At 32.3% G+C, this 26,743-nt stretch overlaps 1 protein-coding gene across 2 annotated transcripts in view; it reads right to left on the reverse strand.

Annotated features, from left to right (window-relative positions):
- Positions 1–26,743, reverse strand: part of LOC140431298 (UDP-glucosyltransferase 2-like) — a 144,992-nt gene that overhangs the window by 41,484 nt on the left and 76,765 nt on the right. For both annotated transcript variants that reach the window (XM_072519238.1, XM_072519233.1), the window contains exons 2-4: positions 25,251–25,685; positions 23,799–23,971; positions 4,197–4,416 (exon numbers count right to left, since the gene is read on the reverse strand). In XM_072519238.1, the coding sequence (XP_072375339.1) occupies positions 4,197–4,416; positions 23,799–23,971; positions 25,251–25,685 (828 nt within the window). The remainder of the gene's footprint in view (positions 1–4,196; positions 4,417–23,798; positions 23,972–25,250; positions 25,686–26,743) is intronic.

Consider the following 26,743-nt stretch of genomic DNA (forward strand, 5'->3'; position numbering starts at 1 on the left):
AGATGGACGTCAAAATATAAAGAGGTTCAGAAGACTTCAAGAAACCATTACTTTTCTATTCATCCATGTTTACCAAAAAATATTCCCCATTTTAATTTTAACTATAATAAAGTACATTCTTCGTTAATAACCCGGTTAAAACTTAACCATGGCCTCTTTCCAGAGCATCTGCATAGGATTGGAATCTATGAAACCCCTTTCTTGTGATGGTAAATCTGTCGGAGATTTGAACCACTTATTTTTCGGTTGTCCTAATCATAGGGAACAGACTCGAAGCCTATATCTAGATTTAATTGATCTCAATATTAGCCTACCAGTTAACATCAGTAATCTGTTATCTTATTCTGACAAATCTATATATAATATTCTAATCAAGTTTATAAACGATTCCAAAATAAAAATTTAAACATCCTTATAACAATTTTCTGTGGCAAAAAGATTTTTTTTCTAATGCCATCTCTCTCCCTCTCTCTCACACACACACACACACACACAACACCCCGTATCTTTTTTAATATCAACATTTTATTAAAGCAAGTTGGCATAAATCGTAATATTTTAGTGTAGAATCTACTGTTTTATTTCTGTACAATTACTTAAGGACCACCCTGTATATATATATATATATATATATATATATATATATATATATATATATATTCGGTTTTTTATAACGTCTTACGACGTTGTCCGACTCCCAAACGCCACTGTATTCTGTCTAGAGTTAGGTTTTCGTCCAGATTTCGAGCGCTAATCGCTTTCCTAACTCCCAGGTTCCAGCTCTGTGGTGGTCTTCCTCGTTTTCTCTTCTCTGGGGGTTGCCACATCATCGTTTTTTTAGGCAATCTTTCGTCCCCCATTCGGCTCACATGCCCATACCATATGAGCTGTTTTCTCTCAATATCCTCAATTATAGTGCCCTCTATACCCATTTGTTGTTTTATCACTTCATTCCGTATTCTGTCGGCTCTTGATATTCTCATCGATCTTTTGATGGCATCCATTTCCGTGGCTTCGACCTTTTTCTTATATTTTTCGGTTATTCTCCATGTCTCAGCTCCATAAAGTAGGCTAGTTTTAACCATTATCTCATAGATGTTCCATTTTCTTTTCTTTGATATTTCTTTACTCCATAGAATTCCGTTCAAACATGCTATAGCTCTTTGTGCTTGTACAATTCGATGTTCTATTTCTCGTTCGTCTTTTCCACTACGGTCGAAGATGACGCCCAGGTATTTATATTCGTTGCATGGATTTATTTTTTGATTGTCATCGATATCGAGTTGTTCTGCTTCAGCTCCAATTGAGAGGTATTTTGTCTTTTCTAAATTGATATTTAATATATATATCAATATATATATATATATATATATATATATATATATATATATATATATATACATATATATATATATATATATATATATATATATATATATATATATATATATATATATATATATATATATATATATATTGAGCTTTAGAAAAGACAAAGATTTTTTTTTAATATAGACCACATACCCGATATTTCCAACATATTTATATATATATATATATATATATATATATATATATATACACTTCTCCAAGAAATTAACGCACCACTTTGAAATATTAAAATATTTTATTAGCGTTAATAAAAATTTCCATTGTAATGTTATATTTTGCAAGCCCCTTGTATATGCTATTCGTACACTCTATATTTATTGACTGTGTTTTATCGCTATATTTTTTTTGCAACAAAGCAAAAAAAGCAAAAAATGTACTAATTCTATAAATATATGTACTAATTTCCAAGTGTTCACGAATTTTATTCGGCTACTGTTTAATTGTTGATTATTCTTAATTGTGTTTATTATGGAGCGTCAATTACGTTATTTTACCCGAGATGAATATGGCCCAAGCAGTGATACTGTCGGAAGAAGGTTGGAGTTACCAAAGAATTGATCGTCGGTTTAATGTGTTCCACACATCCGTCTTAAGGGTGTTAGAAAGATTCCTCGAAACAGGTCATACTCGCAGACCAGGGCAAGGACGAAACCAGGTAACTACCCCTATTCAAGGTCGATTTTTAAGAAGTTAGTACTGAAACTGTTCGCCAGCGACTTAGGGAATACAACTTAACACCTAGGATTGCCGCCCGAGGTCTTCTATTAACTACAGAGCATCGAAGGGGGAGACTAGATTTTGCCAGAGAACACGTTAATTGGTTAGAGGCTGACTGGGAACGAGTGCTACATATTTACTGATGAATCCCGATGTTGTTTGTACAATAACGACAGACGTGTTCGTGTGTTGCGGCGACCCGACGAACGATATGCTCAGTGTAACTTCTCACACACCACATTTTTTGGTGGAGGATCCGTTATAGTGTGGGGTGGTATTTCTTTGACTGCACGTTCGGACCTAGTGGTCATACACAATGGAACTGTTACAGCTGAAAGGTACATATTGGAGATCCTGGAGCAACATGTAGTACCAATCGCCCCTTATATCGGTGAATATTTCTTAGTAATGCAAGATAATGCCAGACCTCACGCTGCACAGATCGTCAGAAATTATCTAGAAGAGGTAGAAATTACCACTATGGAATGGCCAGCACATAGTCCGGACTTAAATTCGATTGAAAATCTCTGGGACATCGTTGGTAAGCGATTAAGAGCGACACTGATCCAACCAAACAACTTACAGGAAGTGGGAGAGAGGGTGATCCAGATTTGGAGAGAACTAGACCAAAATGAAATATTGCAATTATTTAAAGTATGGGCCAACGATGTGAGGCTGTTATACGTAGTAGAGGTGGAAACACTCGTTATTAAGAATTTTTTCATATTTTAGTTTAGTTTTCTTATACTTATATTTTTAGAATTTTCCGTTTTATTTTTTTATTCTCCTCCACTTCAACATTTTCTGATGATTAGACAAATATATATAATATTACTAATAAAATATGGAATAAGTCTGGTGAAGTTTTATTTTTTATTCTTTGGCTGTTTACAAATAAAATTGATTTATTGAAGTGGTGCGTTGATTTCTTGGAGAAGTGTAATATATATATATATATATATATATATATATATATATATATATATATATATATATATATATATATATATATATAATATGAATCGTTTGATTTGATGTATCATAGGCCAGTATTAGACTAGATGTTTATTCTGTAATTAGTCAAAGGCCCTTTTCAGGCCAGTAAAGCGAATTTACCTTATATTTTATGCTTTATATAAAAAGCAAATAAGTCTATTATTATCCATAGAGTCAAGTGGTATATCTTATGTCGCTATATGTTCAATAATAACGAAGACGAAGTATAGTGCCCTTTTGGTAGTCTCTTGTCGCTTTCTCTGTCGCTATACATTCACTTATAATGAAGATACTGTGTAGTGCCCTTTTAGTAGTTGCGTTGTTTGTTTGTTTTTGCCATGTTAGGATTCGATTAGTTGTTAATTTTGTGTACAGCCAGAGGCCTTTTGTAATTAAATAGATTAAAATTTATTTTATAGTAAATCTATTTTTATCTATTTTGCCCTATGATATCTCTTATGTTGCTATACGTTCATTAATAATGAAGATACTATGTAGTGCCCTTTAGTTTGTTTTTTGTATCTGAATATATTCGTTATATCTTCTTCTTTCAGTTGCTATTAGCAATTCTGCAATGTGTGTTTTTCTGTCTTAACATATTCGCTACCACTTTTGCTTCCAATAATATATCACACGTCACGATCCGACGAACTATTATACCCCTACCACAAACGCTCAAAAAAATTTTTAATTCTACATAATTCTGTTTAACTTGATTTAATTTTATTTCATTCATTTACCTTTATTTAATTTTATTTATTCTTAGTTAGTTTTTATTTTATTTTATTTTGGTAAAGCGTTGATGTTTGTTAAACGTCATTTTATAGATAGCGCCGTTAGATTACTGGACAAACGGTGTGCCCTGTCGTCATAGCCTTTTATATAGATAGATTTTACGCAATAGAATATAATACAAAGAACAACATTTTATTACCTAAATATTAGGTTAAGTGTTAGAAAACAGTTGGCAATATTCACAACGGACCAAGAAAATCTTCCGTTTCATCAAAAAAAAAAAAAAGATTATTGTGCAGTTTTAATTACCTAGGGTCTCGTTAAAAACAAATGTTACAGTATCTTAATACACTCACCTAGTAAATCCCGTTGTGGTAACCACTTTTTGATGATGACATTTTTGGGAATATTCTTTAAACCTGTTTCAAATTTCCATAACACTGTTTCTTTTAACTTTCCTAATGCGTCAAGGATTGTCTTTCGTTTATCTTCACTCAATAAAGACGATTTAACATTTGTTCCAAGTGAAAATAGAATAACACCTTCTTTGGTATTATCCATGATACGTTGAAGATCCTACAACGTTTTTCAGGATGAATAAACAATGGGTCAATTTGTTTTTGTTATGAATACATTATAAGCAGAATAACAACTATTATAAATAAATTTATTCATCATGGAGTGTACATTTCAATACGGTTATCTTAATAACGAATCATTGTTCTCGGGGTTTATAGGTGATGGTCGGAAATTATTTTTCCTACAATTGTGGCAGTTAATATAATAGGCGATGTACAACCAACGTAAATTTTTTTCGCTATCTGATAAAGTTTTTTAAAAATCTAAGCAAGTTTGATTGTCATTGGTGTGCATCGGGATCTGCAGCTATATTGAACAACAAATTAGGAAAAATATACAAAAGACCGAAATTATGTTAATAAGACTGTATGGAATTCCCAATATCTAACGATGCTGCTCATACAATCCATTGGTCACCACAAAACTTCGTCAAAAATTTTACAAGCTTTATGGAGAAATTAAATGATATTGCTTAGACCGAAGCTGTGGGTAAAATGACCAAATAAATATCTTAAATTTAACAAACTCTCTAAACTAGAAATAGAAAGCTGTATATATTGCATTTTTAGATATTTTAGTGTAATGGCAACCCATTGGAAAACTTGGGTACAGAGTATACCGAAAGTCAACTTACAGAAACCGTTCCTTGAAGAACAATTAGATTACCACCCCAAAGGAGAAGATTCTGTTACCTTAATATGTGAACCTCAATATTTAGTAGAGGAAGTAAAACATATAGAAATATGTTGAGACAAAACTGATATGTTTTAAATGATATTAAAAGATTTATACATTCAAAAAGAGTAAACCACAATACCGATCAAAAACGATAAGTAAAAACTTAAGATTGCTTACCACACATAAAAAATGTGACAAATCGGATAGTAAATCATGATGTCAAGTCTATGTACAAACTGCTTGAGGTGTAAAGCTAGTTCGCGTCCGTAGTAGAACAGTATACATGCACCCTGGTTATTGCTAAATGAACTAGCGCAATAGGCAGCTAGACAATCTAGAATATCTAGATCTCCTGGCAAGAACACATCACGAATATAAGATATGCCTCCAACCAACAATTTAAATGGACCTTCTCAGGACCAAGTGACAAAAGGACTCGGACCAAGCATCAAAATATGCCATTTAAATATAGAAGGTATTAGTAGAAGTAAATAATGTGAGTACCTTCAAAAGGTACTCATTGAAAATAATATCGACGCGGCCGCAATTCAGGAAACCCATGTAGAAGACGAAGAACAAATTCTCGATAGAGGAAAAATTATGGAGTGGCAACCTATGTTCGAAACAAAATAAAAAATGCACACATATGTTCTACATCAGACATAAATAACGTTCATACGGTTACCATACAAATTGGCGAAATTACTGTCAGCAATATTTATAAAGCCCCGACAGGCCTCTGGCCTGCGCATGTTATTCTCGCCCATCCAACCAGTTTATGTTGAAGATTTCAACAGTCATCATGAACTCTGGAAGTATAGGCACAATGATTAAAACGGCGAGGTTCTGATAAACTGGAGCGAAGAGGCTGACACTTATTTAGTCTTTGACGCTAAAGATCGGGGTACTTCTAAATGAAAAAAATCAACCACTGGCAGCTTCACGTACAGTACTCCCAGATTTTCCACATAGCCAACATATACCAGTGGTAATAGATGTTGGCATCAAAATACCAATAATATCATATTTTCCTTGGCTTAGGTGGAACTTTCAAAAAGCAGACTAGCCGACTTTTACTGAAAGATTGGACAAATGTCTGGGATGGATACCCTCAACACGTGCAAACTACATGAGATTTGTTGGCGCAATTATCTCTACAGCGAAGAAAACTATACCCAGAGGAATCGTAAAGATGGGATGAAAAATGTGAGAAATTGTATCAAGAATACAACGAAAGTCAAGACCGAGAAATTGCGGACAAACTACTGCACAGTTTGGATACAGCCAAACGACAAAAATGGATGGAAACTGTGGGAAAATTAGACTTTAGTAAATCAAGCAGAAAAGCATGGTCTTTACTTAGAAAACTTGGCAGTGGCAGACTCTTAAATAGAGACAAAGTACCAATAGCTCCCAACACAGTAGCCTCCCACGTTGTAGCAACCTCAAGAGCTAGTGACCACACCACCAAACTAAAACAAGAACTAAAAATACCAAAGTCTGCATGCCCGCTTACATCTGAATAAATTGGCGAGTTTACTCCAGAAGAAATTATTTTAGCAATATTCGAACTTAAGTCTGGAAAGGCACCCGGCTCCGATAAAATCCATCCAGAATTTTTACTCCACTATGGCAAATATGCTAGCTGGGTAATGTCTGGCTGATTTTTATACAGATATGTTAAAATCAGGAGATATTCCCCATTCACTAAAAAGGGACACCATTATAGCCATATTAAAACCAGGAAAGGCAAATGATCAGCCTCAAAACAACCAACCGATTGCACTGCTGACCTGTACAGATCAGATCATATCCCTAACAACACATATTGAAGCAGGTTTTCAAAGAATATAGAGAAGATAGAGAAATATGAAACAGAATAGAAGTAAAATGTTTAATTACAAAAAAGTTTGAAAAAGAGCCCTGTAGTGGTACGGGCATGCACGAGCACAGATGGCCGAAAATAATATTGAACTATGACAGGGCAGGAACAAGATGACAAGGAAGACCTGCTGCAAGATGGAAAACATACATAAAAAATGCTATGATAAATAGAGACCTCAGAGAAGGTGACTGGTAAAATCGAGTGCTATAGAGGACGAAAACGGCGAACTCATAATGAGAAAAGCCGAAGAAGAAGAAAAAGAGAAAAATAGAAGACATATTTGAACACTTTTTTGGATCCTTTTAGCTTTAATGTAGTTCGTAGACAACTCACCACGCACAGCCACTAATTCTTAACAGGGCGCATTGCCCAACAACGGAACAATTGTCCGTAGTTTTCAACACTCATTCTTTGCCTTAAGCCTAACAGACTCAATCAGACATTGTTTTCCTATTATTAGTAAGAAGTGCTACTAAACTGCACATTTCAGTAGCTTCTGACCCTAAGGTGTTTTACCCAACACCTTACAATATTTGGCCTACTTATAGAATATTTATTATCATCTTTACAATGTGAAACTCAGCGTGACAATTTATGTTATAGAAAAATTTGTTATGTACCAGCGTCTAAATTTAAAATAAGTTACCGTTTATTGTATTTAGACGAGAATAAAATGTGTTAAGTAATTGGGAAATAAATAATCTCCTGCATAAATATTGTTAAACATTAGTTTGAAACTACAACTCAATCCAAATAAAAATAACATTAATATATGATTATTCATATTTTTAGTAGAACACGCCGATAAATATGTTAAGCATGTAAACAACAAATAATTTCGTTTTTGGGAAAGTATGAGTTTACAAAATTTTGGGTTTACAGAGTTAAAAGCGTGTATTATCTTTCAAGAGCTGTATGAAAAAGGAAGTACAATGAACTCTTAAATCTCATGAAATTCCACACATTCCGTATTATCTGTTTACTATCTATCGACAAATTCTTGCTTGAAGAACTTATAATTATATAGTTACAGATACAGATAGCGATTAGAATAGACTGATCGGCTTAAATCAGCTATATATGATAAAAAAAAACAGTTATAATGTTTAGTAAATTTATAATTACGTTCAACAAAAATTCTTTGGCCTTTTAATTATTATCATTAAAAACATTAAATTGTAGATTACTATTATATTCGGTCCGTTCGTTCTTTATATAGCTTGCTGAGAATATTAGTGACATAACTCAAAAATTGTAGTTTGTAGTAAACGGCGTTTAAAGTTTTACTGAAATACAATATTTGATTTCTCGGTAGCTGACTAACTTATTGAAGTATTTTCGATTTCATTCATCAAGGTAAGCTGTCAGTTCACAGAATTCAATTGTTAGCTGCTGAAATTGCATCGAGTTAGAATCTATATATTTTTTTGTAAGTTATGTACGTCATTAATGCATTAAAACATGAGTAAGTTTTACAATTTTGTGAGGTACTAGTGACGTATTAATTTAGTAATTTGGATGTATTTTATTAAAACCATGCTAAAATAACTTTGGTTACACAAAAATTATTCAAGTTATGTCGAACATTATAAATAAATCCAAGACATTTCATTTGATTTTTATTTAAAAACTGTGAGGTAACATCAAAACTTATAACCAAAAATATCCGATTAATTCGAAATGAAAGAAAATTTTAGGACGGAATATTATTCTGTGTTCTTATAATTGAAGGCATTGAAGAACGGACCATGAATAGGTGGTATAGATTTATTCTGGACGAGGCTTTGCAGGTCATCATACTTTTTCCTACTAATTTTAACAGTATCCAAATATGCTGGGGATAGATCATAATTTTGTAGATGAGTTATTCCGCTCCTTGTTTTATTATTTCTAATTATAACTTCTTTAAATTCTGTGCTGGTATAAGAAGTTTTATAAAAATAACGGTCCGGGTAATTTTTGTCTACTTTGGTCATAACTATATCATTAAAATTAAACTTTTCCCCCTTAATATTTATATTAAATACCTGATTAGTACAATCGGAATACCTGATTAGTACAATCGGATGTCATTTGTTTTAACTCAACAAACTTATTATGAGCCATTTCATTGACTTTAAACGTAGTTCCTGTTTTCCGGGCAGTACTTATTATTGCTGCGTATTGAGCTGGTAGGAAGATGGGACCAGATTTTAAAGCTCTTTTAATGGATTTTTCAATTATGAAATGGGTACTGTCATCTTTGTTTTGACCGTGTCCCACTTCAAAAAATTTATGGCTGATACTTTTTATTTTGAAATTAGTAACCGCATACAAAAAAGTGGGTACAACAAATTTATTTTTGCCTTGACCTCCACAGTTATCGAAAAAGAAGACTACTTCCAAGTTTTCACAGTCAGCTCGATTGACCGTTTTTCTTAAATAATCAAGCAGGCAAGAACCTATTTCAATAGATCCACGATTCCCCTATCCTTCATGCCAAATACAGCACTCAGGACCCAGTCCTTTATGTTGAAGGCTACAAATTGTGAAATAGTAGCAATTTAAACGAGACTTATAATAAAAAGCTGAAACGTCATTTTTAGGAAGAGGTAGAGCTGCTTGTAAATCAAAACAAGCTACGTGAAATAAGTTACAAATATTGCTTTTGTCTGCATTTTTTTTTGCTTAGGTTCTTTTCTTGTATATGAGACTTATAATCATTTTTAAGGACATTTTTACCCTCTATATCAGAATTCTCATAAGTTGTACATGTAAGGCACTGGTCCTGCTTTGAAGTATGAAATGACATGTTATATTCATAATTGAAGATGTACCTATACATAGACAACTTTCCATGATCCTTTCCGTTATCATTACACCACTGAACATAATCACGGTACAGATTAGTCAGTGTCTTGCCTCCATCGATATATTTTTTCTGAGTATTCGCTCGTGTGTAATGACTCTCTACTGCAGGTATTGACAACAGGTGTTCGTGCATACCATTTTTTTTTTCTTCGGGTACCTTATTTTTACTTATTTTACCCCTCTTCTCACTTTCCAAAAATCCATCTTCTTGTTTTTAAAGTTTGGATTTAATGAATATTTCACTGATTCCTAACGTTGAGATAAAATATTTTTGACAAACTTAACGAGGTTCGTCTTGTGTTGTATAGTAGTAAGCTTTATTTAGTCCTCGTGACCTCGTGTTACTAAATGCTGCTTTGATGTATTTCTTTTGAATAGGACGCATGCAGTTCGTTACATAATCTTTGACTGTGTAAATCTGCCAATCCCCAAACTTGTCAAACAACGAGTTCCTCTCTTTTTCACTAAATTTTGTGGTACACTTACGTATACATCTTGTATTACAGGGAGAAAGAACGTTTCTTGCAGTAATTAATTTACCTTTTGACAGTGTTGTATATTCCTTACCAGTGTTTCTCAGTCTCTTGCAGGTATTCCTTTTCCAACGTGCAGGATTTCTAGCTCTCTTTCTTGACTTAGTTTTAGGACTTACTTCCAAACATTTGTTGATTTCATACTAGCAGACTGTCTAATCGGAATTTCATCGTTATCATCTGCCGACGCCGACTCATCATTACTAGGAGTGTAATTGCGATCATTGTCACTGTCATCAATTGGCGACGAATAGGTAGAAGATGTTGACGAACAGGTAGACGATACTGATGAAACAGATGATGTATTTTTAGTGTTTATCGTGTTCGCAATATGTCCATGTGCATTAAATTAAACAAATACTTTAATTGGTTGAGTATAAGAAGGGCATTTTTAGTTCTTAATTTAGTTATAATTAAGTATTGGATTTACCTAAAGTTTCATCAGAAATATTCTCTTTATCAGATGTTTGCAGTGAGTGAGGTCCCTGACTGAAGCGAAGTGTATTGCTGTCGTCAATTATCCAATTAGTTGGTCCTTGTTCATTACCTTGTACGCGTTGCAACTTGAAGAAATATTTAGTAAAATACCGTGAAAGTATAATGTTAGACGTAGGTATGTAGAAAAGTTTTAGTGATTCAAACTGTTACTTGCACTAATGTAAGTTTTAAAATCACAAATAATAAACAGATACTCAGTTTATCCCAGTAGCCAAAAGCATCTTCCCTCCTCTTGTACTCATTTTTGGCATCAATTAGCACAAAGTTAATGTTTCTAAACAATTGACACAAATAAATTAATACTTTAAGTCAACGGTATACTAGTAATAAGTGATTAGTTTATCACGCACTACTGACGTAAAGCGAGAATCTGTATTTCATAGGTTAAAAAATATTGCCCCAAGTTAGTACACTACTGAGGTAAGTCAAGATTCGTCACTAGTATCTAAGTTTATGATACGTATTCACGTCGATGTCGAGCGCAAACTGACTTGCGCGACTAATGCCCATATTTATAGACGGTACTCAAGTATCGGTCGATGCTTGAGGTCGACCTTGAGTCGTTTTTGTATTTTATAAACGGATCACAAGCACGAAATCGAGCTTGAGTACACAAAAATGACAGCTCGTGCTCAAGCATCGGATCGACCTGCCTTGAGCACGGGATCCTAACCTAACTTGTTTGTTTATATTTATATTTTTTTTTCCAATTCACTTCCAAAACAATATATTTTTTTTGTTTTTTGAGATTATGGATATTGTTGAGAGTTTTGAGATTCTGCATATGACAGAAAAAGATGGAAATTGGGGGCAGAGAAGCGGCGAGAGCCGTTAAATAATATATTAGTTAAGTAATAAATCCGTTATTATATATATATATATATATATATATATATATATATATATATATAGAGCTTTGAGGTTTATTGGGATTTGTAGCGGTGAAATAAGTGTACTCTTTTAACTAAGTTTTACGCTTTCGAAAATGTTTATTTTTATCATCAGGAAAAACTGAAATAAAGTGCTACTGTTAGTAAAGCATCCTCGAAACCTATTAAGAATGTAAAAGGTTATAAAAACTTACGTTAATGAGATTTGTCTTTCGTGGATGTTCTACTCACATGTGACAATATCACGCACCACTCATTGATTGAGTCAATAATTAAATAATCTATAAATTTCATGGTGTAAAAGACCAAACTTGACAATTATATTTACTTTTAACACATAAGATAAAGTGTTAGGTTAAGAGTAGCTGTCATTCCTGGACATGGCAAATGACAGAACTTCTTCTTGTTTTCTTTGTCTTATGTAGTACTACTATATCAAAATTTAACAAAGATTGTATTTAGGTTGAAAGAACAATTTTTATTTATATTAAGATGAGAAAATACTAATTGAAGAAATTTGGAAACTTTACAATGACTCAGATGTTGAAACATCATTGACATGTGAATGTGTATCCAAATATAATAGGTAGGAGTAAATGGAGCTTAACTGATTAATGTCACTCCTTTTGTTCATTGCATTTGAATTCTGAGCAATGAATGCCATTTCTAAGAAGATTCTTTTTTTGTAATTGGTTTCAGTAGCTAAAACTTTGACTGATTCATAATTCATTATGTGATGTTCTTTATTTACATGTTCTGCAAGGGCAGATCTTTCCGGATATAGTCTGCTGTCGCTTCGATGACTGATTAAGCGACTACCTAGGCTACGCGTGGTTTGTCCCACATATACCAAATTACAATTGTTGCAAGGAATCTGGTACACAAAGTTGGAACAATCTTTGATGTCACTTTTATCTTTGACTTTGGAATATATTGATCTCGCAGTTAATGAAGTTTTAAAGGCTATTTTTAAATTAGTGAAATCTTTAAAAAGTCTTGTCAGTCTGGGTGTTATGCCTTTTATGTATTTTAATGAAGTATATGAGCAATTGGCATTTTGTTCTCCACTTGTGACAATAATTTGCACCTCATCACTATGGCGTGCTATGTTCGGGGTCAAACTAAATAAGATCTTGGTGACTAGGTGTTGTGGGTATGAATTGTCGATGAAAAGGTTAGACAGGATTTTCAGGTTCTTCTGATGGAAAGAAGGATCACTAATTGCTATGATTCTAGCTTTCATTTGCTTAAGCAAATTGATTTTAATTGAATGTCTATGATATGACCAATAGTTAAGGAAGCGTCCAGAACCATGACGTTTTCTATGTCAGTCGATAATCAGGGAGTTGTTCTGGGTTCTGATGAACCGGGTATCAAGAAAGAGGACTGAGCATAGATCATATTCAACTAAAGTTATATACTAGAGAATATTATAGAATATATTTATATGAGAGCATTCTTAAGAAATTAACATAATAATAAGTTTAAAAAGTGTTTTAATTTGCAATGTATTTGGTTATTTTTATAATTATAATATTGTAAATATATTTGAGTGCACCATCTTTGTAGGCAACCAAATATACACTGGAGTGGGTTTGGTTGTAGGAACTTTAATAAAGAATTATGGATTAAAAAATAGTGTTATTTATAAATTTAAGATGTAATTTATATATAAGTTTATATTCTGATCTGAAAAGCCTAAATTTCCATAAAATTCTCGATAGAATTTTAGTTAGAATAGTAGTTTTCCAGATAGAATAGTAAGGAATTATCTAGAACTCTAGAATAAGATGTCAATAGAAAGAATTTAACCTTTGTTCGCAGTAGAATCTTCACGAACATTGTAATGTCTATGAAATAGAAGGATTCGAATATATTTTCTTTCAAGAATATTCGTGAACATTAAAATGATATAAATACGATGTGATTTGGATTCAAAGGGGTCAGTAAGTTCAGTATAATAGTCAGTATGTTCAATATAGTCAGTTAGTATAGTTCAGTCGTTCACTTATCAGTGATCCAGTATATTAGATGAAGATTAAGAAATAGAATTAAGAGAGTATTAATTGAAGATTAAAAATTATATTATGTATATGGAGATTGGAAGAGAGTATTAGTTGAAGATTAAAATTATATAATGTATATAGTGAGTGGAGATTGGAAGAGAGTATTAGATTATTAGAAAGAAGAATAAACAAAAAGCAAATAAAAAAAGAAGAAAGAAGAATATTTACCGATTTATAAATGCTAGTAAGAAGAAAAATATTTTAAAATGGTAGAAGCTGATAATTAAAACATTGTGGTGTACTTGGCAATGCAAGTTTACAAAAAGAAGGATAACCGAGGCTGACAACGAAGACATTGAGTGGTGATTAAAATCTTTGTTTTGGAAAACAGTTTCATTTAGGCATTCAGTGACAGAAAGGTACCAAATTTTGTTAATATAATTTAATTAGTGTCATAAGAATTTCAATTTAAAGATAGTTTGTTTTAAATTTACATTGTCTATATAATTTAATTAGTGTCATACGAATTTCAATTTAAAAATAGATTGTTTAAAATTTACATTGTTTATATTAGATATATATGTGTGTTTCATAATAATTATAATAAAGATAATTTCAAAAGGTGCTTACGAACTAATTCTTTGAGAACCGCGATAAAAACCCTATATTTATGTCATTTAAAAACACTCATTTCTGATAAAACTATACACAAACAAAACATCGTAACAATATATTTATATAGTGAAACCTCGATTATCCGTCAGGGCATCGGACCAAGGGTATGACGGATAATCGAAAAGACGGTTAACAGAACATTAAAAAAAAATTCATAGTATAACTCTCAAATTTTATTTGTAGGGATTTATGGTAGTACAGTCGAATCAATTTGATTTAAAATATTCCGAAATCTTTGTTTGTTTTATTGTTACTTCTAACCTTATCTAACTCTACCGAGACTTCTCCTTGCCGAGAATACCACTTGATGAATTGTTGATGAATAGAATCATCAACATCGCCACCATCAAAGTCTCTGTCAGCTTCTGAATCAGTTTCGTACGCCTCTGTTGCCATTTCAACGATTTCATCATCTGTCAGCAATCGATAGCCGTTTGCGTCCTCATCACAAATTAACCATTCGTTTATGTCATCTTTAGGCAACGAAAACAAAACAGTTGATTCAGCCATCACTTCATTTATTACCACATCACGCTCGGCTATCACGTGGGCATTTTCATCTTGAGTTGATTCAGGCCATAATTTATTCCACGCTCTTTCCGAAACATCAGCCCAAGCATCCACAGCATTGTCGACTGCGTATTTTAAATTGTATGCTTTCCAGTATTCTGGCAAAGAATATTCCTCTTCCATAACTTTGGAAGAATAAATTTGTTTCTGTATCTTCTTTTGAATGTTTTAATAACCGATTAATCCATTGGGTGTATCAATGATGTTGTATTCGCAGGCAGAAAAGAGCACGTGATATTTTCATCGCCACTTCGCAGCATACCGGCCTTAGAATGGGCAGGTGCATTGTCCAAAATGAGAAGCGCCTTTGATGGCTAATGTTTTGCTTGCAAGTATTGTCGAACGTCCGGTATAAAAACTTAAAAACAAGACGTTAGAAAAATAGATAAACAAATTTTGGTTTCAGTACATACCTTATTGAACCAGTCAGCCAATATATCTTGGCACATCTATGCATTATGTTGTGCGTAGTAGTTAATGAAAAGCGCGTTCATATTTATGCCCTTGAAACAACGTGCTTTTTTTGCTGTACCAATCAATAATATAGGAAGGCGATGGTCGCCACTTGCATTTGAACATATCATTGCTGTGATTCGTTGCTTTTGCGTTTTAAATCCTGGTTTATATTTTTCATACAGTGCAGCGAGTGTTTTCGTTGGCAATGCTTTTTAGTTTAAACCAGTTTTATCCGCATTGAACACTTGATCGCGTGTCAAACCATATTCATCGACCATATCTTAAAACTTTTTTTTTTATTCGTCAGCGACTTCAATACTTGCAGTGCTCAATTTTTCACCTTCGATTTTCAGTTCCCGTATACCGTGGCAATTTTTGACCTTTTCCAACCAACCACTGCTTCCTTTGAATGAAGGATCGCCATTCAATTTCATGTTGAAAAACAACTCTTTTTCGGCAACAATAGGTCCAGACAAAGGAACGCCTTCGCTTCTTTTTTGAACGAATCACAAATAAAGAGTGGCGTGTCGTGCCGTGTCGAGTGATTCATTTGTGGCTTTTTTTCATTGTCTAACTATGTTTTATCTAGCCATCCAACGATTCCATTTGCGAAGCATACTTTTCAATATATTCAGCATTTTTTTTTAATCATTGATTGCTGTTCTCGGAACATCATACTTTTTGCTCAATGCGACTAAGTGACACAATCAATGTTTGCATGCGTTTTTATTTTCGTCTTGCGATTCTCAAAATGAAACTCTAAAAGCACGGTATCATTTATCATTACCTATTTAAATTGAAATTTATTCCAGAGCCCTGAATAAGAACAATAATTGTTTACATAAAAAAATGCAGTGGTGGCATAACTTCACGTGTATATTTCATCGAATTTCGTTTGGCTTATCGCAATGCTCAAACAAAATGAATTTAAAGTTTTACTTATGTTGTCAATATAACTTATGTATGGACCCTGGCGGTTAACAGAGGTGACGGTTAATAGAGAGACGGATAATCGAGGTTCCACTGTATATATATATATATATATATATATATATATATATATATATATATATATATATATACATATATGTTGTTCAACATCCAGGATTAAGTTAGCTTAATATTTGATCAAAGTTGATTAAGAGTTAGAATGGAAAGAGGATAAATTCCAGAATTATTAATAGGTGAATTATTATGAATAGTGAATATGCGCGCAGTGTAGGCACTATCTACTTACTCCAGTATTAAAGCAAGATATTTATTGATACTGGCCTAAACCAAAAAATAGGTTATTTGATAGATATATCTTTTTAGGTAAGGATCAACAAAATAGATATAATAGCGCACATGTAAGAAATGTTGCCAAAAGGCTATTTAGAAGCTGGAAAATATGATTTCCCTGTCTGCAATGAGGCCTACAAATCAAATTAAATACATAGCTTGCAATAATAAGTGCTACAGCAGTACTCTGCAATATATGTTTACAGGAAAATAATGATAGTGATGATGATTTTCTAGAAAGTACTGATGTGCCAGTAAATAGAAATGTTAATGATGTGGGACAAGGTTTAAATTTTAGGAGACATTGTATTCAACAATTTTAGGCATGAGAATGTGAATATATTATTGAATAGTATATGTTAAATGTAATTCTTTTTTATTTTATTTGTCAAAATGTATTTTTTATATTTTAATTTAAAATAAATGAGGGTTATACTAAACTCAGACAACTTAAGCAAGTATATCTTTATTGAGTTCAAGTTGTCTCCCTACTTTTAAATAAGTGTTTATTCCTTTCATAAAACCTTTCCTTATCAAATAGAAAATTAATTACACATTTAAAATATTAATATTCTTTATTTAAAAATATATTTATAAACATTCACGATAAGTAAATTTAAAAGTAACAATTTATAAAACTAAAAAATGGAATAATATCAGGCTTGTTAAATATAAAATAATATAATAATCGCTTTACAGCCACCATAGTATTCATTAAACACAAAATCACCAAAAAAATATCTACAGCTAGTATTTACATTTAGAATTTTTAACAGTTTTTAATATAATACATACATTAAGTACAAAATAAAAATAGTTATATAAAAATGATTGTTTTAAAAATCCCTAACTATAGATTACTATTAACCTTTGGAATAATTCAAATCTTCTTTTTGCGAATGTTTTTTATTTGCACTTATAATAGCCACTTCTCCATTAGTAGTAGTGTTTGTTATTATTGTTACATATTGCCATAAGTACATTTAAGATTACTTACCATTTGAAGCAGATTAACATATTCTATAGGAACAACAGGTGTCATATTACAAGTATTACTTGAAATTATTATTAAATGTACAGGTAAGATTTCTCAAAATTATCATACATAACAACTCTTTATTTTGAACTGAAAAAGCAATGGAGAGAGTCAGATACTTTTATGTTACAGTAATTAAACTTACATGTCTTCCTAACTGGTGGGCCGCCTTTTGTCCTACAATTATACTAAGTATGAATATATAGTAAATTTACCTCTTCCAAATACTTCTGTGCTGTCCCACGGACAGTCGATCCTTACATACATGTCGGGAACAGCAACTTTCACAAACTCCAGCACTACATCAGGCTTTAGTTTTTTCAAAGAGCCATCACATGTAGCCAGCATGCTGTTGTTTCTCTGTATTTTCTGCAGAGAAAATGCAGAGAAAATGATAGGATAAAAACTTTGCTTTAAATAAATAAAAGTATTATACCTCTCCACAAGGAAACTAAATTCCTGTAGCTCGCTGTATACCATGTAGACATTTTGTCTCAGGACCAGCAACTTCATGTAGAGTCGTACATTGCCATGTTATCAAATTAACTGGTAACTTTAACATCTTAATACATAAGATCGAATAATGTAAACCTAATTTTAACCTACAACTTTTAACGGGTTTTTACCCAGATATTTAGTGGCTTTAAACATGTATACCTAGACGCTGATGATGGAATATGGATTCCGAAAACGTTCTGTCTCTATGACGTAGCCCGATTGGTTTTTTTTTTATTTATATACCTTTTATAAAGGATTTTAATAAATATTTTTATTTTACCTGTTTCAATTTGCTTTACAATTTTCGTAGCTGTTCTGTCCTTAGTCCTCAATATATCTACCTCAGGATGGCAGTTATATAATATGCTGTATGGTCCTCCCAACCCTTCTTTTATCATTAAGGAAGCACCGTCTGTCCTTTTATTCTCTACAGTATTATTTCCTTTTACCAGCTGGATTAAAAACACCTTTCTTTTTGTAGAATACAAATACACTGCATATTTAGTACAATTTCCGCTCATCTAAAAATCCACATAATTGAAATTTATTCCCTCGAATGCATATTTTTTATAATATATTACATACCTTAAAATAATTTATTAAAAATTATTTTTTTTTCTTCTTATTCTTTTCTTTTTATTCTTCAATAAAGCTATATTTGGCACTAAAAATATTTAAATAAAGTTTAGTGACAATGATAATAATTGACAGAATCTTCTTTTTATTGGATGTCATCAATAAAATTTACTTAAAATCCCTAATTTTCGTGCTTGAGATCAATCTTGAACGTGAATACTCGAAGTATCGTTTATAGAATACAACAAATACTTGAGCATGACTTTGACGTAAGTTCGACTTGGCGGAGCACGTGCTCAAGCACGAGCTTGAGTACCGACTATAAATATGGACATAATACATGCAGAGGCAGAGCTAAACGTCACAGAATATTGCTGACATATAGCCCCATCTAGTGGTTTATAGTACAATTATACTTCCGTCAGGAATACATGGTAATACCACAGACCACTCGATTTGTGGGTAATACATAATATCAAGATAAATATTAGGAAAATATCTGATAGGTAAAGTCAGAATTGGCAATTTTTGAGTTACGTCACTAATGTTCTCAGCAAGCGATATACAGGGTGATTCATTAAAATTGTCCAATCATAAACATGCCTCATATAAATATGGCTAGTTTCCGAGATAACGGGTGTCAAGTTTAAATATTGATTTTAATTTTCGCAACACTTTTGTATTTCCGCAATTTCTATTTATAAATTGACAATTTTATGTTTTTTGGCATGAGGATTCCTAATTTAGACTCTAATTTAGCATTGTTAATACAGAGCGCTAGTTACACTTGGTTGTGTTTAGTAAATTAAAGCAATTTTTTTCGGGTGATTTATGGGTAAAATATTATTTTAATTTTAAAATTTTAATTTTACAATATAAAAGTTTTATTTTCTAACTGTCTATTAAAAAACAAAAATAAAAAGCTGTAAAGTAAATATTTAAAATGTCCACTATTTACTTCAATACACTTGATCTATACTATTATATGATCCGGTTTTGCACAGATTTCAATTAAACTTTAAATTCGCGAAGTAAGCCGTAATTAAAATTTTCTTTTCCAAGTAGGCTTATGAAAAATAAAAGTAAGTGTTAAATTAGTATCAAATTGTTTAATAATCAAATAATTAAAAAGAAAATAGTTATTCATCAAATAATGCCTAGACCGATTTTTTGAACAATGAGATGAGCGACGTGATTTATGTTTTTGCTCAATTAAATTACAGTGGAACTACTACTGCTCGAAGATATTCACAATATAATCCAAATCGAAGGCAACTCAACTACAAACTGTTTAGAAATCTTTACAACCGTCTTGATGAGTAGGGGACGCCCTAAAAGTGAACACGGAGCTACAAAAACTATTATTGTCGATGAAAAAGATGACATTTTTCGTCTGTTTTTAGAATTTTGAAGAGGAAAAAACTGCATCCATATCCTTACACTTCTGTTCAGAATTTACTACATCAAAATTTACCTGCGCGTTTACAATTTGCTTAACTTTTACAAGATAAACAAAATATTAACAAAGATTTTCTGGATACAATTTTTTTACTGATAAGGCAACATTACCAGACGAGGAATATTTAATTTGAAAAATAATCATTTGTGGGATTCTGATAATCCCCATGCTAGGAAATAAACCGATTTTCAGCACGACTTTAATGTTAACAGTTGGTTTTGGTGTAATAAGTCGAGTATAAATAAATGTATGCGTGTATATAAGTTACTAATGTACAGAATACAAAAAAACACCGCTAACTTACATTGTTATGCTTCCAATAATTGGATTTCTTAATTTTTTTCCAAAAAAAATAATTGTTTTTTATTTTTTACATTAGAAAGTTATGTAAAAAAGCATTTTGTAGATTTTTACAAGGGCTACAAGGCTCTTAACATTGAATCCTTTTAAATTTCTCAGTTTCAAAAAGAGGTAACTTTGAATGGATCGGTAAAAGTACTTTTTGCATATTAGTACAAGTTTTAATTGTCAATAGCTCACTTAATGTTTGCTATACAAAAAATTTTTGCAAACTTAATTCTTAAGAATTAAAAAACTACAGTTTAATATATAAACATTTTTTTCGTATATCTAATGCCAATCTTTCTATTTTGAAGAAAGGAGCATTTTTTACCAAACTACAAAAATTCGTTATTTGCTTTTGACTCCTTTTTTTTTAATTTTTTAAAACTATTTTAGGTACATGAAACTTCTAGAATGTATTAATAATACATAAATAAAGAAGACTGAGTAAGGCCAACGACTAAATTTAATTGGGGTGGTAATTAGGGGGATGTTTCCGCTCACTTTTTGGCTGAAAAAAAAAATAGGAACTGACTTTTTTTCATTACAACTCACTCAATTTTTATACTAGAGACTTGTTTTTTAAAGATAGGTCTTTTAAATATTTTAAATCAGATTTTATATGTTATCCACGAAAAAATCATAGTTTTCCCGTAATTTAATTTTACAATTACAAAATTTAGCATTCGACGAATTAAAAGCTAAACTAAAGCTAAATGATAATAGGAAGAGCTAGACTATAATAAAATATAGCTTGGTTAATATTAGCCTCAAATAAAATTACCACAACGATTTTGTTAATTTTTTCAAGGGTACATTTTTATTAATTATAGTTTGTTGATAAAACAAGTAATTAACAAGTAAACAAGTAGTGGCAACTACCTTATAATAAAAGCGCCTTTTGGCATCAAATAGATGTTGATCTTTGAACTATCCATTCTCAAATTTTTAAGTAGATCGACCTTTTCCGAATAAATTGCGAGGTGAAAACTTTCGTTTTCTGGACTATTTAGAGGTAAGAGAAAATCACTTTATGTTATATACTTACACACAAAAGAGAACACTAAGGCATGAAAATGAGTTTAAATAATACGAAAATTTGTTCCAAATAAACAAAAAGTCTCAACACTCTCAAAACTTAAAATTCTCAGTGACCAGTGTAGGTAAATCACATTCCTCCACCATATTACTGTCTTTGTTCGATCTATTTTATTTAATAGAGATAAGCAGCTTATTTTTATGATTTATGTTATGTGAGTAGGGAAATGAAGTAATTTAAAACCTAATTTGTGAATAGTGTTATAAAGATATAGCACCAGATATACTAATGTTTCGTTTTTAAAATTGGGCGTATTTAGCAGACATAAGGTACCTTTACACTTACATTCGTTCTCGGGCCATTTAAACGGCCTATTCCATTCGCGCGAAAAAGCCTGTCAGTGTAAACACTCTCGCGATCCACGTTCTCGTCATGTGATCATGTCCACTCTAAATGTTTGGTCTAATCATGGCGGATTCACGGTACCGGTCAAAAGACGTCATAAGTAAATTCTTGGAAATGTTCAAGTCATTTCCTTGTTGATGGAAAGTCCAATCTAAAGAATATTGCAATAAAAATCTAAAAGCATCAGCATACAAAGAGAGAATTAAAGTTTGCAAAAAAAGTTTATCCAGAGGCCAACAAAGATTTGTGGTCAAAAAGATCCAAAGTTTTAGTGGATCCTTCAGAAGAGAGATGAAATAATGCAACGAATCTAAATGAAGTGGTGCAAGTCAGAAGTAAGTTCACAATCCAACTCTTTGGAATGGCTTGTTACTGTTTACAAAAGACCAGAAAACACCAACATCAAGTATTAGTAACATGAAATCGGATTCAGATCAAGACGAACATGAAATTGGATGTGTCGAGGAAGAAAACAATAACAGTGAGACTTCATAGGTAAAATATATTTGATTTTTTATTTTTTGTTATTTATATAAGCTAAAATTTTGCTTTCTTTATCATCTTATTCTACTACTGAACTTTCCATTCGAGTTTTTCAAAGTAATTTACGTAGTTTTTCCGATTCATTTTTGACGATTCTGTAGAACCTCTATTCGCAGTAGACTTTAAGTTACACAATTTATTGTTGTCTGTTGTCCATTCCCTCAAACGAATATCATCTGATTTGGCGTCTTTAAAATCAAATGACGTGACAGCAACATAAGAAGTACTATCTTTCTTCAAAAAATAAGTACTCGTAGTGCGTAAATAGCCAACACAACGTAACATATTTTCTTTGGGTCCAAAATATGTAGAGCTAAATGCCAATATCTGAAGCATGCAGCTAACAGACATATAGCAGACAGTGTATATCCTTACACACCTTAAAATCCTTCGGCTTTAATGGCAGTTTTAGTGGCAGTTAATCTTTCTTCCCCTCTTATGCTTTGTCACATTCTAGTGTCCTGTTCTACAATGAAAGAAGTTACTATGTCTAACTAATGTTACTAAATGAAAGTTAAAGAACTCATCCTCAAGTAACTTTAAAAATCATCAAGGAAGTTTAGCTATTTCCTTTAAAAGAGGCATATGCCCAAATCGATTGCGATTTTCCATCCATTTTTTAACCCTTAATCTTCCGGATACAGTTATATATGCGCTGAGGTACACAAAGCAAATAAGTAATTGTTGTTTCTTTTTATTCATGTGGGGAATCTCACTAAAACTGCTAATATTCCTACCACGCTAACGACACTCAGCACACGAAGGATACGCTGAGAGTTTTATATTTACACTTGCGTTCTGATCCCTTACATTAAAAACGACGTGCTATCCTTTGGGGCTGTAGCGTCTCACTGTTAGCGACACATGCTTGGAACGGCGCAATATTTCCGCTGCCTAATTACGCGCGATTGGAATGGCCCATTCAATCGCCCACGAAAGAATGTAAGTGTAAAGGTACTTATATAGTCCAAAATTGCCATTACTATTATACTACCCAACTTTGTTCTCCATTTGTTTATTTGCAAATAAGTTAGGCTCATTTGTTAATTTTTTATCAAATAAACTTTTTGCATTAAAAAATTATCTTGTTTTTGTCAAACATTATATTCAATTGAAAAGATAGAGTAGTTCACCAGAGAATACTAACAAGATTGCTTACCTCTGGCAGTGTTTTTGCTGGTTTGATGTGTAAGCCACCTACTGGAATTATGTTTGGAGTTAGAGGTTGCGGATTGCTAAAACCTTGCATTAAGTTACACAAAAGTAGGGAAATATGATTCTCAAGAGAATCGAAAGAGTCCATTTGTTCTCCAAATATTTCTTTTGCCATACCTGAAATAAAAAATCAATCAAAAATGAGAAAAATAAGCTAGCTGTCGGCTAGATCTCTCAGTGGACTATCAGACCTATTTTCAAATGGGTATTTTACTAAATTGGTATTTTAAACGACACATTTACCTGAGGGGTATTTAAAAAAAACGGTATAAAATTCACAAGATCTGTAGATCTAAATTAGATTGGAATATAACCCCTTTGAACTCTAATCTCAGGTCCCGATAAACTCTGATTTTTTACAAACTTTCTAGTAGGCTATTAAATATGTAGTTTAGAAAAGAACTATAATGTAAAAGAGGTTTTATTATTTCATATGGTTAATGGACCCCCACATATGAAAAACGGGAAGTGCTATTATTTAAAGGGGTGCGTTTTACAAAAACGGGGTGAATAAGTCTCTATACACTAGAGTGCATTTGGATAAATTTTATATCCTACATATATATCTATGGAAAAGTTGTTCAAAATTAAATTTTCTGTTGAAATGTCACCTATTAGTTAAAAATATCTTTTTTGAAAAAAATTTAAAACCGCCGGTCGTTTCAAGCGTTGTTTCTAAGAGAACGGTTCATTCTACAGAAAAAGTGCTAATATACATTTTTGTTCACCGCTATCTTAGCTACATTTTTAAAAAGTTTTCTTTTCTAGGCTTTTTTGTTTAAAACATGTTTTTCTACGGCGTAGATTCTTAGTAAGTCGATGTTTTCCTCTCCCCCCTATTAGAGACGGTTTTAGGGGGTAACCCGGAGGTAAGACTGGTAAACTTTTTTGTATCTTTTTTGAGGTTTTAAGATTGACAGTGTCAGCAAAATTTAGTTTGGTCGTATGATTTTTAGAGGTTCAGTGGCATTTTCGTTACATACGACTGCGACTGGTGTATTCTTTCATTGTCAGGGTGCCCCAAATTGGTATGTTTTGCAGAGTATGCCAAAAACTAGATGAGATAGAAAAAAGTAGTTAAGATGTCATGACTTATTTTTTCATTAAAGTAACGATTACCTAATCAAATCATCAATCGCTCCCCACATTAGCGAGATACAGGGATATTGAAATTAAGAAAACTTTATCAAAACTTTTGATAAATATATTATGGACGTGTTCAGTGGCGTACGAGAAATTTTTTTAGGGGTTCTCACTAAGGAAATATAATACCAACTCATGTTTTTTTATATGGGACACCCTATATATTTTGAAGACTATCACTGAAAGTTTGATATGAGGCGTTCTCAAAGAAATATGATTTTGATGGTGGATTTTAAACAAATTATTCACTTACCTTCGACAACGTTGTTAAAATAATATTTTCTTACTAGGTCCTCAGCTCTTATCCAATAAAAAGTTTTTAGTCGCTGAAGAAAATTAATCTCTTTGCCGTATTCTGCAAAATAATATGGAATATAGGATGGCTCAGCATTGTTTCCAAAACTTTCCGAAATAAACTGAGGTAGTAGTAAAGCTGTTACTGCTACTGCTGGAGGATAGTGAAATCTTTGAATTAAGGGCAAAGTACATTGGCCACAGGTATTGTCAAATATAATCAAATCAAATCTATAATCCTTTGGATAATTTAGAATTGTCTTCAGAGCATCTGAGTGCAGTAGATAGTTACAACTAATAAGGCTGTAGTCGATAAATACCATGACATGCTGAAAAATTGTCATTTCAAAAAATGATAGGAAATCTATTTCGGAGTCCAACACATCAACGAGACCTGCAAAATGTAGTTTGATTTTATTACTTAATTTAAAATTTTAACTTATCCTTCATACCAACTAAATAATTTTCCAACGAGAATTTTCTTTGATAGAATAAATTGAAAACTATGTAGTTAGTTTGAATTTTGGAACATACTAAATTGTTCAATCTTTTATTACAGTTGTCAAAGATTCACCACATTATTTAAGTTTCGAAAGTTACATAACGTATTGGAGTACATTATATCGAAGAAGAAGGAGGGTGAAAGGCGGGTTTTGGCGCCTTAAAACTGGAACACACAGCGAACCCTTAACAACCCGCACTGAAGCAGCGTGGTAAGGTACGACTCACAACCATTAACATGAAAGACAGACTCAAATAATTGCCCTCATTCTCCGTAGACCCAAATGACCCTGAACTGGGTAGTTTTCGGGATGAAGCCAGGCGGGCATATCTGAGGAAAATCTGCGGAGCGTGAACTGCTACCCAAATAAAACAACAACGCTTTATATGGCAACATGTAATTGCCGCTCGCTATCAAATTATTTGAGACTGGTAAAACTGGAAAAAGAAACTGAAAATATAAAATTTGACGTCATAGGAATCAGCGAAATAAGACGAAAAGATGAAAAGGTATTGGAATTAGCGCCGCGAAACACATTCTACTACCGAGCAACATCAACGAGCCGAACAGGTGGTATTGGATTCCTAATCAACAAGAAATGAAGACGAAGAGTAGTAGAAATAGTATCTCGAATAGAGAAGCTAGCTTAATCTTACAACTATTAAGGAGATACAACGATTACTCACACTAACGAAGAAATAGAGGAACTCTACATTAACATAAATGAACCATTAAATAACAATAAAAGTCATTTTAAGCATTTAATTGGTGACTTTAATCCCAAAATGGGAACGAGACAAGACAAGCAACAAGTCATGGGAAAGCATAAGTCGGCGAAAGAAACGAAAGGGGAGAAAGACTGGTTCAGTTTGCATACTACCAAAACATGCATATTGCGTATATGCAAACATGCATATTTACGTATATTAACTAAATTTCAAACAGACAGT

Source organism: Diabrotica undecimpunctata, chromosome 1 (genome assembly GCF_040954645.1).
Source record: "Diabrotica undecimpunctata isolate CICGRU chromosome 1, icDiaUnde3, whole genome shotgun sequence".
Lineage (NCBI taxonomy): Eukaryota > Metazoa > Arthropoda > Insecta > Coleoptera > Chrysomelidae > Diabrotica > Diabrotica undecimpunctata.